The sequence below is a fragment of the Brachycentrus maculatus genome, unplaced genomic scaffold, assembly GCF_059751285.1.
Source record: "Brachycentrus maculatus isolate JH-2025_06_01 unplaced genomic scaffold, ASM5975128v1 h1tg000206l, whole genome shotgun sequence".
Classification (NCBI taxonomy): domain Eukaryota; kingdom Metazoa; phylum Arthropoda; class Insecta; order Trichoptera; family Brachycentridae; genus Brachycentrus; species Brachycentrus maculatus.
Window position 1 is genome coordinate 915001 of NW_028280957.1, and position 16168 is coordinate 931168.

Here is a 16168-nt window from a genome sequence, read left to right on the forward strand (position 1 = left end):
TATGGCATAAATAATCGACTCTTCATCCAATCAATGTATTAGCCGCGTTTAGTTAGGGCGTTGAGATTTGCAGGCCGATAAACGGCACTTAGCTAATTTCTTTGACGTTCTCAATTGACTCTGATGCCCGCTGTCCCCATGTCCCCATGTCCCGATGCCCCGCGCTGCACCGACGCGAGTGCTAAGGATGCCATTAGTCGGCAGGCACAAGTGTGTAATGGTGCTATGCAAACGATTCGGATTACCTCTAGTGTAACCCTATTACAATGTAAATGTTTGCCAATTTGTTTTGAGATATTTGATTTAGTAATATCATGGGGATTTTTCTGACTTACTTTTATATAACACACACGCACACACACACACACACCCACACACACACACACATATATATATATATATATATATATATATATATATATATATATATATATATATATATATATATATATATGTATGTATATATATATATATATATATATATATATATATATATATATATATATATATATATATATATATATATATATATATATATATATATATATATATATATATATATATATATATATATATATATATATATATATGTATATGTATATATATATATATATATATATATATATATATATATATATATTTATATATATATATATATATATATATATATATATATATATATATATGTATATATATATATATATATATTATATATATATATATATATATATATATATATATATATATATATATATATATATATATATATATATATATATATATATATATATATGTATATATATGTATGTATATATATATATCTATATATTATGTATATAAAACCTTTATCCGCACCCCAATGGTGCATAGGGCACTGCAACATATAAACGCAGTGTTATCTTGATCGTTTACACATGAAGGAAAGGTGATCAGCCCTCCACTTCAGGTACCAGTCCAGGGTAATATTGAATAAATACGACACTGAAAAAATCACTTATATTTATTTTACCCCCCTTGGGAATCGAACCCGGGACCTCCAGAACGGTAGACGAGCGTGCTGACCATTACACTACGGAGGCGGAGGCGGACTGCATGCATACAATTTTCTAAAATGAATGCAACATAGATGACCCAAATATTAAGATAGAATAGAATTTAGAATATTATAGAGTAGATCACCTTACACATTTTATGAATTAATTTATCATCCTTCGCATAAAATTAGAAGCTTTGTCGCTGTTGAGACACCTATAATATGTTTTCTTGATCCGTCGCCTCTAGGGGCGATCCTTTGCCCTAAGGTTTAATCCAAATTATGAAAGAATGAATTGAAAAAAAGATAATAAAAAAGCTTCTTTACATCTCACCAATAGATGTCTCTAGTGAAGTTCTAGTGATTCAAGAACAAGGTTTCTAAATTGGTTCATATATAAAGAACTTCCAAGAATTTGAGCAGTGTGGTTGTCAATAATGGGTAGAATTGGTGAATGTTACACGTGTGTAAAGTGATCACTTAAACCAGCCTATGACGGTCGTCAGCCCCGTAAATGCCCAGACTTCCATATTCTTCTTCATCTTTGATGAGATGTCAAAAAATAATATGAAAAAAAGATATTAAAAATTTCTTTTGTTTCCAGATTTGGAAGTTTGGAGCAGAGTTTGAACGCCATGGCACAGAAGTTCATATTACCGGCATCGCTCATCCTAATCTGTTTCACTAATGTCGGTGGACGTAAGTACAAATATACGTTATCATATAAACAAGACATAATTGTGACATTCATGTAAGTCACACATCGCTCACTCCTTTCAACGACGTCAGATATCAAAAGTCAATTTTCAGTTGTGCGTGTTTCCGGAATGTCCAGAAAAGGCACTATATCCCAGCAAAAGCGGCATATTTTAAAATTAATATTTACCCGCTACAGGGCAAAAAGTGTTGTTTTTGCATTTTGAAGAAAAGGTATTGTTTAATATTTTTTATTAAATATACTAAATATTTTTCAAATGGAGAAAAAACCTTCAGGTTTTACCGAAAAAGATCTGTTACACAGTAAAAAGTTCAATAAGTGGCTTGATATTTATTTTTGATACATTTTATTATATTTTTAAACTTTAAAACCTTCTCCTGAAAAATCAAGTTTTTATTTATGACGTTCTTGAAAGGAGTGAGCGATATATACGTTATCATATAAACGAGACACAATTGTGATATTCATATAAGAAATACATCTGACATTCATATAAGTCGTACACGGGACATTCATATAAGCCATACATGTGATGTTCTTATAGGACACATATTATGTGATATTCATAAGTTAAACATGTGACATTCATATAAGATAAACATGTGTTTTTCATAATAGCCTAACATGTGATATTCTTATAAGACACATGTCGCTCACTCCTTTCAACAACGTTATATATTTATAATTTTTTTTTCTTCAGGAGATCGTTTTTAAAAGTTTAAAAATATAATGAAATATATTAAAAATAAATATCAACCCACTTATTGAACTTTTTACTGTGCAACAGATTTTTTTAGATTAAACATGATTTTTTCTCCATTTGAAAAATAACTAGTTTATTAAAAAAAAATAATTAAACGATACCTTTTCTTCAAAATGCAAAAACAACACTTTCGGCCCTGTAGCGGGTAAATATTAAGTTAAAAATATGCCGCTTTTGCTGGGATATAGTACATTTTCTTGGCATTTCGAAAACATGCATAACTGAAAATTTTCGATTTTTGATTTATGACGTTCTTGAAAGGAGTGAGCGATATGTGATATTCAAATAAGACATCCATGCTACATACATGTTGTGAACAAAAAAAAAATATATACTCAAAACGTTGTGTCTCCTTGTTTGTGTGTTATTCTTTTAATTTTGTATTTTATTCCATGTATTATATAACATATGGCTCTTAGGTATTGCACCCACCATATTATCAAGCTGGAATAAAATAATAATAATAATAGTTTGAGGGGATCCCGAGGGGTGGGGATGAAGTGTCGGCCTCTGTCCGTACATCCTCCTCCCCCCTCATTAATTGAATAGAGCAATATTTATTTCTTCAGAAATATTTTGAAGATTTTCCTCTTTGTGCAGCTGACAGAGAGTCCCTCAGGACTCTATAACTGCTGCGGGTGGATGGTGGGCTCAGATTCCCAAAAATTAAAAAAATAAGAATAGTTATTATTACAAACAAATGAGATAAACATGGCACGCAATCAAAATTGACAACCACAACACGACAACAAAAGCCACACCACACGCCATCAACTTGAACAATTTACAGATAAATCGAGAAGGGGAGAGCCATCCAGGAGCCCAGTGTCATATAGGAGGTGTACTTTACTAGCAAGATGAAGGATATCTACCTATCTACCTACTTGTTCCTGTTGGCTTCAGAGAGCGTCAGACTCAACAATTGGCTCGCAAGCGATGTATTCTTTTTGCTTGTTAATGGGAGTTCCATATCGCTCACTCCTTTCAAGAAAGTCATAAATCAAAAAAACTTGATTTTTCAGGAGAACGTTTTTAAAGTTTAAAAATATAACACAATGTATTAAAGATAAATATCAAGCCACTTATTGAACTTTTTACTGTGCAACAGATCTTTTTAGGTAAAACCTGAAGATTTTTTCTCCATTTGAAAAATAATTAATAGATTAAAAAAAAAAATGTAAACAATACATTTTCTTCAAAATGCAAAAACAACATTTTCTGCCCTGTAGCGGGTAAATATTAAGTTAAAATATGTCTCTTTGCTGGGATATAGTACATTTTCTGGGCATTCCAAAAACATGCACAACTGAAAATTTACGATTTTTGATTTATGACGTTCTTGAAAGGAGTGAGCGATATGTACTTTGCTTTCTGTTACATTTTTTGATATCTCAACGTAGATGACGAAGAATACGGAAGTCTGGGTATTTAATGGGCTTATGACCCTTCATAGGCTGGTTGAGTGATCACTTTACACACACGTGCAACATTCATCATTCTACCCATGATTGACAACTACACTACTAAAATTTTTGAAAAAGGAAAAAAGTTCCCTTTTTCATGGAGGTCTCATATGTAATTCGATTTTTATTACATTTTTTTGGCATCAAAAAAATAGCTTGGACATTCATCTACTGTAAAAATTCATATTTGCAGTTTCAAGCTTCTACTGTAAAAAAAATCATGTTTGCAGTTTCAGACTTCTCTTGTGAGAAATGTCATATTTGCAGTTTCAGACTTCTATTGTGAAAATGTCATGTTTGCAGTTTCAGTCTTCTACTGTAAAAATGTCATGTTTGCAGTTTCAGACTTCTACTGTAAAAATGTCATGTTTGCAATTTCAGGCTTCTACTGTGAGAAATGTCATATTTGCAGTTTCAGACTTCTACTGTAAAAATGTCATGTTTGCAGTTTCAGACTTCTAATGTAAAAATGTCATGTTTGCAGATTCAGACTTCTACTGTAAAAAAATGTTATGTTTGCAGTTTCAGGCTTCTACTACAAAAATTTCACGTTTACCGTTTCAGGCATTGCCCAAAGACCACAAATTCGTATATCATCTGAACATTGAATTATTGTACAAAGTTATCATGATTTTTTTCGTTTGTACAGAGCTCATGGTCCGCGAGAATAAGCGCCCCTGCGACACCGACCTGCACAGCCTGGACCTAATCCGCCAGTTCGGGCTGGACCTGCCCGGAGCCAGGGCTCGCTACCCGGGAGTGTCCAGAGTCAGGGGGTCCAGTCGCCTGCAGACCGCCTTCCGGTTGGACAGGAACTCCAACCTCACACAGATCACCAGGTAATGTGGGGATCACTCATTCGTCAATGCCAAAACCTGTTTCCGCTATACCTTCGTCTTCTTTTTCCCTGTCCTTCTGTAATCTACTGCTGGACATAGGCCTCTTCCGTATTCTTTCATTATCTACGGTCAGTTGCTGTTTGGAGGCAGTTTATACCTTTTCAGCTTTCAAAGACAACAGCTGGAGGCGCGATGCAGTAGTCTGGGTGAGGACCTATCCGACATCATAAGTTCATAAGGAACTATCACGAGAGGTGGTAACATACATGATAAAAATAGTAAAGGATATTGGTAACATAAACCAAAGTAGGACACAAAATGCCGAACCCTCTTTTAGTGGAACGGAAGGTCTGCTGATGACAGTCAATAGTCCGCCTTCTCCTGAGGAGTGCAACGTAGTTTCCTCCCAGCAATGGGCAAATGCTGACAAGTTCCTGATTGGCCCACACTAGATTATCCCCCCTGTTCCCAACACAGATTCAAATAAAAACATATTTAATTAGCTAGGAGAAACAAAAATCCACTAAATGATCTATAAACCTTGTACATAATAAGGAAGGTAAATAATAAATGCAATTCCCATCTAAAAAAAGGCAGTTTCTACCCTCCATAGCGGCTACGTCTTCGGACTTTTTTTTGAGGTTTTCCCACGCCTGTTTTATTTTTCCAAGGTCTCCATCTCAAATTTTTGGGGTCTATCTTATGAGATCCTGTCTCGCAACATATCCTGCCCATTGCCACTTGAGTCTTGATACGCGATTCATGTTTTTCTCTATTTTGGTTCTATTCCTGATTTCTTCAATTCTTATTTTATCCCCCAAGCATGGATCTTTCCATGGATCGCTGTATGTAAAAAGAAGTCCACAGATAAGATACATAAGGTGGGTTGGCTTGGTGGGTCTCCGCATTTAAAAAAATTTAAACTAACAAATGTATGTATGTATGTATGTGTCATATACATATATTGTTTAAGAAATAAATAAAATGAAAAAAAAGCGAAATTTCGAAGTGAACACCCCGTCAATCCGATGCGTTGTCCTATATCATCTTTGTATCAGAGAGAGAAAAGAAAGAAAAATAAAAAAATAAAGAAAAGGCAGATGAGTATTAAAAAAAAAGTGAGACTTCTCAGTATGCTTTGGAAGACGAATAAGGGAGGATGCAAAATATAGAAAAATATTGAGTGATACTCACTCCTAAATCATAAGAACATCTTAAATAAAAAAAACTTGATTTTTCAGGAGAACGTTTTTAAAGTTTAAAAATATAACACAATGTATTAAAAATTAAGCCACTTATTGAACTTTTTACTGTGCAACAGATCTTTTTGGGTAAAACATGAAGGTTTTTTCTCCATTAGAAAAATATTTAATATATTTAAAAAAAATAATTAAACAATACCCTTTCTTCAAAATGCAAAACAACATTTTCTGCCCTGTAGCGGGTAAATATTAAGTGAAAATACGCCTTTTTTTCTGGGATATAGTAAATTTTCTGGGCATTCCGAAAACATGCACAACTGAAAATTGTCGATTTTTGATTTATGACGTTCTTGAAAGGAGTGAGCGATATGTCAATTTTAGAGAGCTTGGAACGATGTAAGGAAGAAAAAGTTTGTTGGTAGTTTAAGCAGTCGCAACTTGATTTCAGCGAGGTGTTCCCGCAAGGCCTGCCGTCCGACTTCTCGCTCGTGTGCACGTTCCGGGCTCGCCGGCCCCCGGCGGGCCGCAGCCCCTGGCAGCTGATAGCGGCGCGGGACTCGGCCGGGCGCCCCCAGCTGCGGGTGGCGCTGGAGCCCCGCAGCAAGGCCCTCACCCTGGGCATGGTGGGCCCCCAGGGCATGCAGGAGGTCACCTTCAATGACGCTCCGGTGAGTGGGAATGGACCGATTGACCAAGAAACGAACCGGGTATCTCCTTAGCCAAGGAATTGATTTCGGTGTACTCGTGGAAATTCACCACAGAAGCTCTAAAGCAAGGGTAGCCAACCCGCGGCCCGTGGGCCGCATGCGGCCCGCCGGGTGTCTACTTGCGGCCCGCGGAGCAAATCACACATAATTTTCCTTAAGTGTACACAAAATCACCCAAAGAACATTCCATCGTGCGGAGTTTGTATCATATCCCATATATGGGAGTATTTCACTATCCTGATAATTTCAAGACCCATAATGGCGTCAAGTAGTAAAGACGTTGGATTAAAGAAGAGAAGAGTAACAGAAGAACTGAGAAGTTTTTAAGACAGATGGAATTTAAAACAAAGCCAACATGCCTGATATGCAATGATTCTGTTTCTATCTTGAAAAAGTATAACATTAAACAGCATTACGAGGCTAAACATGCAAATAAGTTTGAATAGTACCTAATAAGTATGTTTAAATAATATAATTATGTTTTACGGCCCGGTAAGAAATCTCATTTCTAAAATCTGGCCCGGCTACTGAAAATGTTGGCCACCCATGCCTAAAGCTTAACAAAAAACAAATAAGGATCCTAACCAGATTTTTGTCCGCCTCCGTAATGTTATGATCAGCACTCTAGGCTATCGTACTTGAGCAAATGTGTTTTTACATATGTACATATGTATTTAAAAAATAAAGTTATATTTCACTGACGTTTTGGCATTGATTAAAGCAATAAATCGGGTTTTAAAATAATGTAATGATTTTATATCTAGTTAAACAACACTCTCCTTATCATTCATCTCCTTACCTTAAAATTTTTAAGTCGTTTACACAAAGTGAACGATGAATGATAAAGAGTGTTATATTACCACACCACAAAGCTAACAATGTTTTTAATATATAAAATATTATATCTAGTTGTTCGACAAGTCTTGGCACAAACTCGTGCTGACCGTTCAACGTGGGATCGCCTTTCTCTGGGTGGACTGCACGCCAGTCAGCTCTGGGATATCAAATTCTATAGGAGATGCCCCCCTGAGTGTACCAGCCCTAGACCCAAAAGGCCTCATCTCTCTGGCGCAGACCATGGAAATGGTAAGTGTGATGTTCTCAGTGTAGTTTGGGAGCTATGTTCTCAGTCAACAGCAAATGTTATGGGTCTGTTGGAACTCCTATATCCTGGTCAGGAAAGGCGAGTATGCATCAACAACCTGGTACTTTAGAATTCTATCAGCAAAATTACAGAACTCTTACAGCAAACTACTGACTTTCGTTTCATTTGAGCAGTTGGAACCAACAGTTTTTACAGCTAGTTAAGATTCCAAAGATATGGCTGCACCAACTTTTTGACAGCCAACAGCTTTTGTTACAAGCATTCATTGTTGACAGCTAAGATTACAAGATTCATATTAGTGATATAAGTCTTCATTCTTATTTCAGTGTCAATAGTTGTGGCCCCGTGGCTAGTGTCGCGGATTCTTGAAGAGTTTTCGTGTTCGAATGTACTCTACCACAATACCTATTTAAAAAAGCCAATATTTTTCTTATTCACTGATTCTACATTTGATGGTTACTGATGGGATACATTAAGTTCCAAAGTAACTGTGCATCGGCTCCACTTAGAAATTAAAGTTAAGTAAAAAACACTGTATTGAATAAAATTAGAGCGAAAACGGCTGTAGGGAAGTGGCAAATTAAAAACCTTATGCGTTAATATTTCTGTGCTGATGATAGTTATAGCTTTCTTTCAGTGTTGCCAACTGTAGAATAGGTAGGTACCACAGCAAATAATGATTTTTGCTAAAGGTTCGACGGATCGTATTGCAGATCTTACGAAATCTCTTGGTGCCATTTTGATAAAAGTTAATTTTGTCAAAACGTTTAACGGATCTTTTAAAAGGTCACATTAATATGATTGTTTTTGTCATTTTCTGATTGATTTTTTGTCTCCAGGTTCCTCATGCGGTGAGTAACGGATACTATAGTCTCCGACTATGATATATCATGTGACAGGTATTACCCTTGGTTTTGGTAGAACACTTCTAGTGCCTTCTAGTTTACCACTCTCAAGATTATTTCCTCTTCGGTCTACTCTCTCACATTCTTCTGGTTCTTGCTTGTGTGACACGATTTCTACTTCCACGTTCTTTTATTTCGGTATATTTATTGTTATTTTTCTGATTTTTAACTATTTACTTGGTTTTAGTAGAAAACTTCTAGTGCCTTCTGGTTTACCACTCTCAAGATTATTTCCTCTTCGGTCTACTCTCTCACATTCTTCTGGTTCTCGCTCGTGTGACACGATTTCCACTTCCACATTATTTCATTTCGTTATCTTTTTTGTTACTTTTCTGATTTTGACCTATTTCCCTTGGTTTTATTTTCTTAATACTCCAGATTCTTGCTTATGCGACACGATTTCTACTTCCGCATTCTTTTATTTTGGTAATTATTTTGTTATTTTTCTGATTTTGATATATTTCCCTTGGTTTTGCTAAAACTCTTCTAGTGCTTTCTGGTTTACCACTCTCTTTTTCCTCTTCGGTGTACTTTCTCACATTCTTTTATTTCCGTTTATTTCTTTCTACTTTTTTTAAACTTTGATCTTCATCATTTTTCTTTTTCTTCAAAAGTGTTAGAGGTCCATGGGTTATTCAAGGAACTATTAAGATTTTAATTATTGCTGTGTCTTTTATCATCTTTTGTACAATATCAACTCTTCGCTATCTGAATCATTTGTTTTCTTTTTAAAGACTAACCCTCTATGTCTGTATATTGTAATCACTTCACGGCCTCTACTGTATTTTTGACAAAACTATACCAACCATTTGTTGATTTCATACATGAATCCTTCACAGTGCCAATAGATCTTCTATTAAAAATTTAAATTTCATACATGAATCCTTCACAGTGCCTATAGATCTTCTATTAAAAAGTTGTACTCAAATAGTTTATACATACATTCCCAATACATAAGTAATAATCTACCTTACTAAATAACTAACCATCACGCCTATTCCCGTATGGGTAAGCAGAGAGAATAGAACCCCTCATCAACCTGTATTTACAAACAATCTTTGCCTAATCCACATTCATGCTTCTCCTCATACAGTAATGTAATCCACATTCATGCTTCTCCTCATACATTACTCTATGAGGAGAACTCCTGACCTGACCACTTTCAAGTATTGGAAATACTTGATCATCCCAAGTTTTATTATACACATATATGTATACCCATATTCCAATTTGATCTATTGTCTTCTTTCATAGATACTTCTGTATTCTGTCATCCATCCTTTGCAATTTTTTCTAGTTGGTTTCTACCGCGTAGTTTCACGCTTTCTTTACTTCAAACCTGGTCTAATGTCCAATGTTTTCGTTCTTGCCTTTCGTTCACTGGTTTGTAGAAGAGCAGTTTCGTGGCTAATTTCTTGGTGTGATTCTTCCAGATTGATCTTCAGTGGATGGTGGTGAGTTGCGATGCGACAGCGGAGAAGGACCACTGCGAAGAGTTGCCGGTGAGTGGGCATTGACTGTCTCTGTAGTGTAGCGATAAGTGCGCTTGGTGCCTCGGAGGTCTCGGGTCCTTTGGGATTTTCTGATGTTTTTTGTTGTTGTTGGAATAATCTAATATTACATTATAATGAATGTCATACTTACTTGCTTAGTACGCTGTTTATTGAGTTAAATTATAAAATGTATCTTAAAGTTAAGGAATCTAACACTAACTTAAAAAATAAAAGCAACTGAATTGAGTTAACGATAATTAATGTTACACGAAGGTTTTGGCTCTAGATGCAGTTGATCGAGTGGGCAGGTGAAAAGAGAGCGATTGCAAGTGTGTAAGGGCTTATATAGCCTTCTATACGTCACTGTTGTAAACTTGACGGTTTGGTAGGTCCCCTGTCAGTTTAGGGACCTACTTGAGTCAACACACTATAATTTCAAGTAATTCTTGAGTGAGGATTCTAGGCAAAAACACTCGTTAAAGGCTTTGCTGATTGGCGTGACAAGCTTTCAGTGATGAAGATTTTGTAATGTAGTTAATTCGGTTTTTATATTCGATAATTGGTCATCATTTTGAAGTTACCCAAGATTCAGTTGAGTGATCGATAATTTCTTCACTCTCCTTGTCATTCATCGTTCACTTTGTGTAATACCACCTAAAAACTCTACATTCACAATTTTCGGTTTTGGAATAACTATTTCCTTATATATTTATTTATTGGACAATTTATATAGCGCCGTTTTCGTGAAAATCACTTCAATTCACCTTTACAATTCACGTTGATTTTAGCATTTAAAACGGCATAACTAAATAATTATTTTTCATCACAATATACATAATGATGTACACACATGGATACACATACATGTAAACACACACACACATATATAGATAAAAAATGGTCATATATGAAGAAATAAAAAAATCTCATATATTTTTTTTATTTGATATTTTATGTGAAATGAAACAAAATGAATATCTTATGTGCGTGTCATGTCAGGTCTCTCTGACGTCGACTATCACTTAGAGAGTAGTTGTCCTTGTCCTATGCAGCTCTAAACAGCGCCTCGACGGTCCTGATCCCCATCTCCAATCATTCAATCTCGTATAGTCTGGATCCAGGAGATCTGTCTTCTGACCACACCTCATCGACCAAAATGATTAAAATGAAATATAATATTATTAATTTTTATCAGATATTTCAACCAGCCGCCACCGCTCCGGCTGAAAAATTGGTTCAACCGCCTCCCTGCGAAGTGGTTTGTCCACAGGGCCCCCCGGGGTATAACGGGACCATGGTAAGTGACTTGCTTTTGTAAATATACTCGTAAATGACCTCGTATAATGAGATACATTTAAAGTGAGACCCCCGTTTAAGGCTATGATACATTTCAGTGGGTTGTAGCTTTAAACTAGGTCAGATTAACTTCTTCTTCCTGGCTCCCAACTTTTCGTCTTTGAAGACTGCTGAGGTCAGCTCTCCTCTTCCTCAGGTTGTAGATCCTTCTATCATATACAACGTCACCTAGGTCATGCCTTCGAATCATTATCTTTCTGTAGCATCCATGAATTTTTTGGTCTTCCTCTAGATGTCTTTCGAGGAAGATCCATGGCGATTGCCTGGTTCACAATATGTTCAGGTTCTCTGAGTCCTATGTGCCCATACCATCTCAATTGCCTTTCTTCTACCTTACTTTTGAAGTCTATTACACCCAATGTCTTTCGAGGACGATCTATGGTGATTGCCTGGTTTACAATATGTTCAGGTTCTCTGAGTCCTATGTGCCCATACCATCTCAATTGCCTTTCCTCTACCTTACTTTTGAAGTCATTGATACCCAATGTCTTTCGAGGACGATCCATGGTGATTGCCTGGTTTACAATATGTTCAGGCTTTCTACGTCCCATGTGCCCATACCATCTCAATTGCCTTTCCTCTACCTTACTATTGATGTCTGTTACACCCAAGCTTCTTTAGGGCGAAGTTTTTATTTTGTCTCTAAGGGACACTCCAGCTGAATATATAAGCATTAGCATTTCAGCAGTTCCTTGTTGTCTATATATCTTAACATAGATGAATATGGGAATCTGAGCCTGGATGAAGTGATCATTTTGTACACGTGTAAAAAAACGATGCTTGTTTATTGATTTTTGACTTTCGTTTCAGGGTCCACCAGGCCCTCCAGGAGCCATCGGTCCTGCGGGCCCTCGAGGAGATATCGGACCCCAGGGTATCAGAGGCCCCCAAGGGTGGGTTGGCGAGCAAGGCCGACCTGGTGCACCGGTATTTATTCACTTCTTATTTTATTCGAAATACCATTAAGTTAACTGTTTTATTATATTTGAAATACTATGTGTGTTAGTTAACTCGCCTGTTGCTGGAAATAACAAATTGGCCCGATTTGCTCTTCAAGAGAACCCAGACGGAAGAAGACCACCTGGAAGACCTCCAAAGCGATGGACAGCTGCCAGTCCACGTCACAAAAGATGGATAATGGAACAGACAGATCCGATGATCTTTAAGAAAAAAGAAGTCGCAGTAGCAGAAGTAGAAAAGAATAAGAAAAAGAAGAAAAATAAGAAAAATAAATGTATTGAACCTACCCAAACCTAAGACGGGGAATTAAAAATACCATAAAGAGGACAGAAGGCTAAAAAAAAGAGAAGGTGAATAGGTCTGAGGTCTTTCAAATTCCCGCTCTTTAGAGCATACATAATTTTTAGATACTTCGGTTGAGAAAGGTTAAAAAAAACATAGATGCATTGATTAAATGTTGATCTGATTCGGAGTAAAAAATATTTTTGTACTGAAAGGAAAGCTTGTTTGATGAGAGTGTGTATTATTTCCGTTTCAGGGACTTCTAGGCCTTCAGGGATTCCCTGGTATAAGGGGTCTACAAGGCCTAGTGGGGCCCAGGGGACCCCCTGGCAGGAACGGGACTGCAGGATTACCTGGTGCTCCCGGTACACCGGTTGGTATTCAATAAATTAATATTTTTTTAAATACTTAACTTACTAACTATCACGCCGCTTCCCGCAGGATTAGGCAGAGAGAATATAATGCCACACCAATCTGTCTTTGCGAACAATCTTCGCCTCATCCACATTAATGCATCTCCTCATAAGTACTTGCCGATTATTCCGACTCCTGAACTGAACCCGCCCAAATGTTTATAATACTTGACCAAGCCATATTTTTATCTGTCTTCTTCTACTTCTATTACCAACTACATTCGCCTCTTTGAATTGTTTTACTTTTCTTTCTTCGCTCATTCGATTCACATGCCCAAACCATCTCAACACACTTTCCTTAATTTTATCGATAATGTTTATTCAAGCCTGACATTCTTTCCTAACGAAATGGGACATTTACTACATTTATTACTATTTTACATCCAGATCTACAAACATTCATTGATTCATTATCTTTAACCCTAGATAACTAAACATTCGTCCACGCGACGACGCCCTTATCCGAAAAAGTCAAGTGCATTTACTCCTCTGCACCCCCCACCCGCCAGGCTTTGTTTACGGAATAGGGATTTATTGTTAAATGTCTCTTACATTCATTCCTAATAAACCAAACTTAGTGTCATGTAACCAGTTACTATTTTCAGTAAATACTTTTGATAATTTTCAATTTTTACTTGCGTAGTCCTCCTGACGAATGTTTAGTTACTATGTATCTACAAATATAGTTTAGTTATCTAGAGTTAAATACTGCACATTCATCATCAAATCACTTTCCTTGCACAAACTATACATACACCTTTTTCACCAGCTCCTGCAGGTCTTCTCTGCTGAAAGTTTAGATTTGTATTATTTTTTTAAACTATGATTGTTTTAGGGCTCTGATGGCGCCCCGGGCCCCCGAGGTGAATCCGGCCTAGATGGTCTAGCAGGCCCTCCGGGTCCGATGGGCCCACCGGGTCCTGTGTCCACGGCCAGCGGGGAGCTGGTGCAGGGTCCACCAGGCCCGAAAGGAGAATCTGGTCTTGATGGATTTCCAGTGAGTACTTTGCTCTTTCTATCGCAATTTTTGTTTTAAAGAGATTTCGTTATTTGATTCCGTTTTTTTATTCGATAAATGGTCATCGATTTAAAGTTACCCAAGTAACAAATTAATTTAAGTAATGATGGATCAGTTACTTGCTTGTTAATACTTTGCTTTAATTTTAATTGAAGGGTATTCCTGGTCTCATTGGAGCTAAAGGGGAAAAGGGAGATCGAGGTCCACCGGTGAGTTTTTTGAGATTTTTTAATATTTATTTTTACTTAACGTATTCTGAAAACTGTTTAAAAATAATAAAAGAACTAAGATGTTATTAGACACTTATAAAGTTAACATTTTGAGTGTGTTCAAATACTTGTTCACAAATCTGGATTATCTTCAATTAAAGGAGTTATTTTCTTTTCTTTTTCTTATTAATTTTTTTTGACATCTCATCAAAGATGAAGAATGTTGTAAATAAATTATCTGGTCATATTTTAAACTAAAAAATTTAAAATGATATTTTCTGGCGTTTCTCATGTACGTGATTATAATCCAGGATTCGGACCTCACATACTAATAAAAGAGTTTCTGCTTAGTAAAAAGCTTCTTTTCATCTCACCAATAGATGTCTCTTGTGAAGTTCTAGTGATTCAAGAACAACGTTTCGAAATTGGTTTACATCTATAACAATTTCAAGAATTTGAATAGTGTGGTTGTCAATAATGGGTAGAATTGGTGAATGTTACACGTGTGTAAAGTGATGACTTATCTCCGTCATCTCCGTAAATGCCCAGACTTCCATATTCTTCTTCATCTGTGATGAGATGTCAAAAAATAATATGAATAATTACTCCTACAATTGGAGATAATCCAGATTTGTGAACAAGTATTTGGACACACTCAAAATGTTGTGAATATACTGAAATTAAATTGAGCCTTAACCAACCACATATCATATCGTTCACTCCTCTCAACAACGTCATATATCAAAAATTGTCAATTTTCAGCTGTGCATGTTTTCGGAATGCCCAGAGAATGTACTATATCCCAGTAAAAGCGGGCAGCAAAAAAATAATTTGAGAATCTACTTACATTATTATATCAGCATCTTACCTGTTATTTTTTTAGAGCCTACCTTGAGTAGTATTTTATGAAAATGGCTATTTAGTAACGAAGATATAAGAAAATAATGTAAGGCTGAACAAGAAAAAATTAAAACGATTAGGAAGTGGAAATGAAAGGAATGTTATATACTAAAATGATTGATTTATTCATTTCAGTGTTATAATTTTTTAGGGGGATGTAACTGTTGTGAACACACCGCAAGATTTAGGAGATTTAAGAGGTCCCAAAGGTTAGTATTCTCCTCTTTTTTTGACCAATAAACGACATATCGTAATTTTCTTCAAATTTACAGGAGCCGGCCGGGGCGTAGTTGGGTAGACGCTCGACTGCGAAACCGGCGTCGCAGGTTCGATTCCCGCCGTTTTATTTTTCACTAAAGTGAAATAAATTCAGGAAATATTTATTTTCAATTGGTCTGGGCGTTTTTATTTTTATTTTTTTATAAAATACATATTTAAATGATACAAAATAGTTGGTAAGTATACAAAACAATTCAAATATAACGTTTCTACCTCTCTAATAAAGAAGATACTTGTGTTTAGAGAGGGAGCTCGTTTTACAATTTATTTTTATTTTTTAACTAAGTAAATTAGAAATCCTTGTCCGCCTCCGTAGTGTTATGGTCAGCACTCTCGGCTATCGTTCTGGAGGTCCCGGGTTCGATTCCCAGGGGGGGTTAAATAAATATAAGTGATTTTTTTCACTGCAATATTTATTCAATATTACGCTGGACTGGTACCTGAAGCGGAGGGCTGATCACCTTTCCTTCATGTGTAAATGATCAAGATAACACTGCGTTATATGACGCAGTGCCCTATGCAC

The 16168-nt window shown here is 36.1% G+C and overlaps 1 protein-coding gene across 1 annotated transcript in view; it reads left to right on the plus strand.

Moving 5' to 3' along the window:
* LOC148307155 (uncharacterized) overlaps positions 1-16168 on the plus strand; it is a 42567-nt gene that overhangs the window by 12048 nt on the left and 14351 nt on the right. The window contains exons 2-12 of the mRNA XM_088263857.1: positions 1638-1732; positions 4627-4816; positions 6467-6686; positions 7635-7811; positions 10169-10237; positions 11424-11525; positions 12395-12511; positions 13083-13199; positions 14075-14236; positions 14413-14466; positions 15518-15575. Of these exons, the coding sequence (XP_088119983.1) occupies positions 1638-1732; positions 4627-4816; positions 6467-6686; positions 7635-7811; positions 10169-10237; positions 11424-11525; positions 12395-12511; positions 13083-13199; positions 14075-14236; positions 14413-14466; positions 15518-15575 (1361 nt within the window). The remainder of the gene's footprint in view (positions 1-1637; positions 1733-4626; positions 4817-6466; positions 6687-7634; positions 7812-10168; positions 10238-11423; positions 11526-12394; positions 12512-13082; positions 13200-14074; positions 14237-14412; positions 14467-15517; positions 15576-16168) is intronic.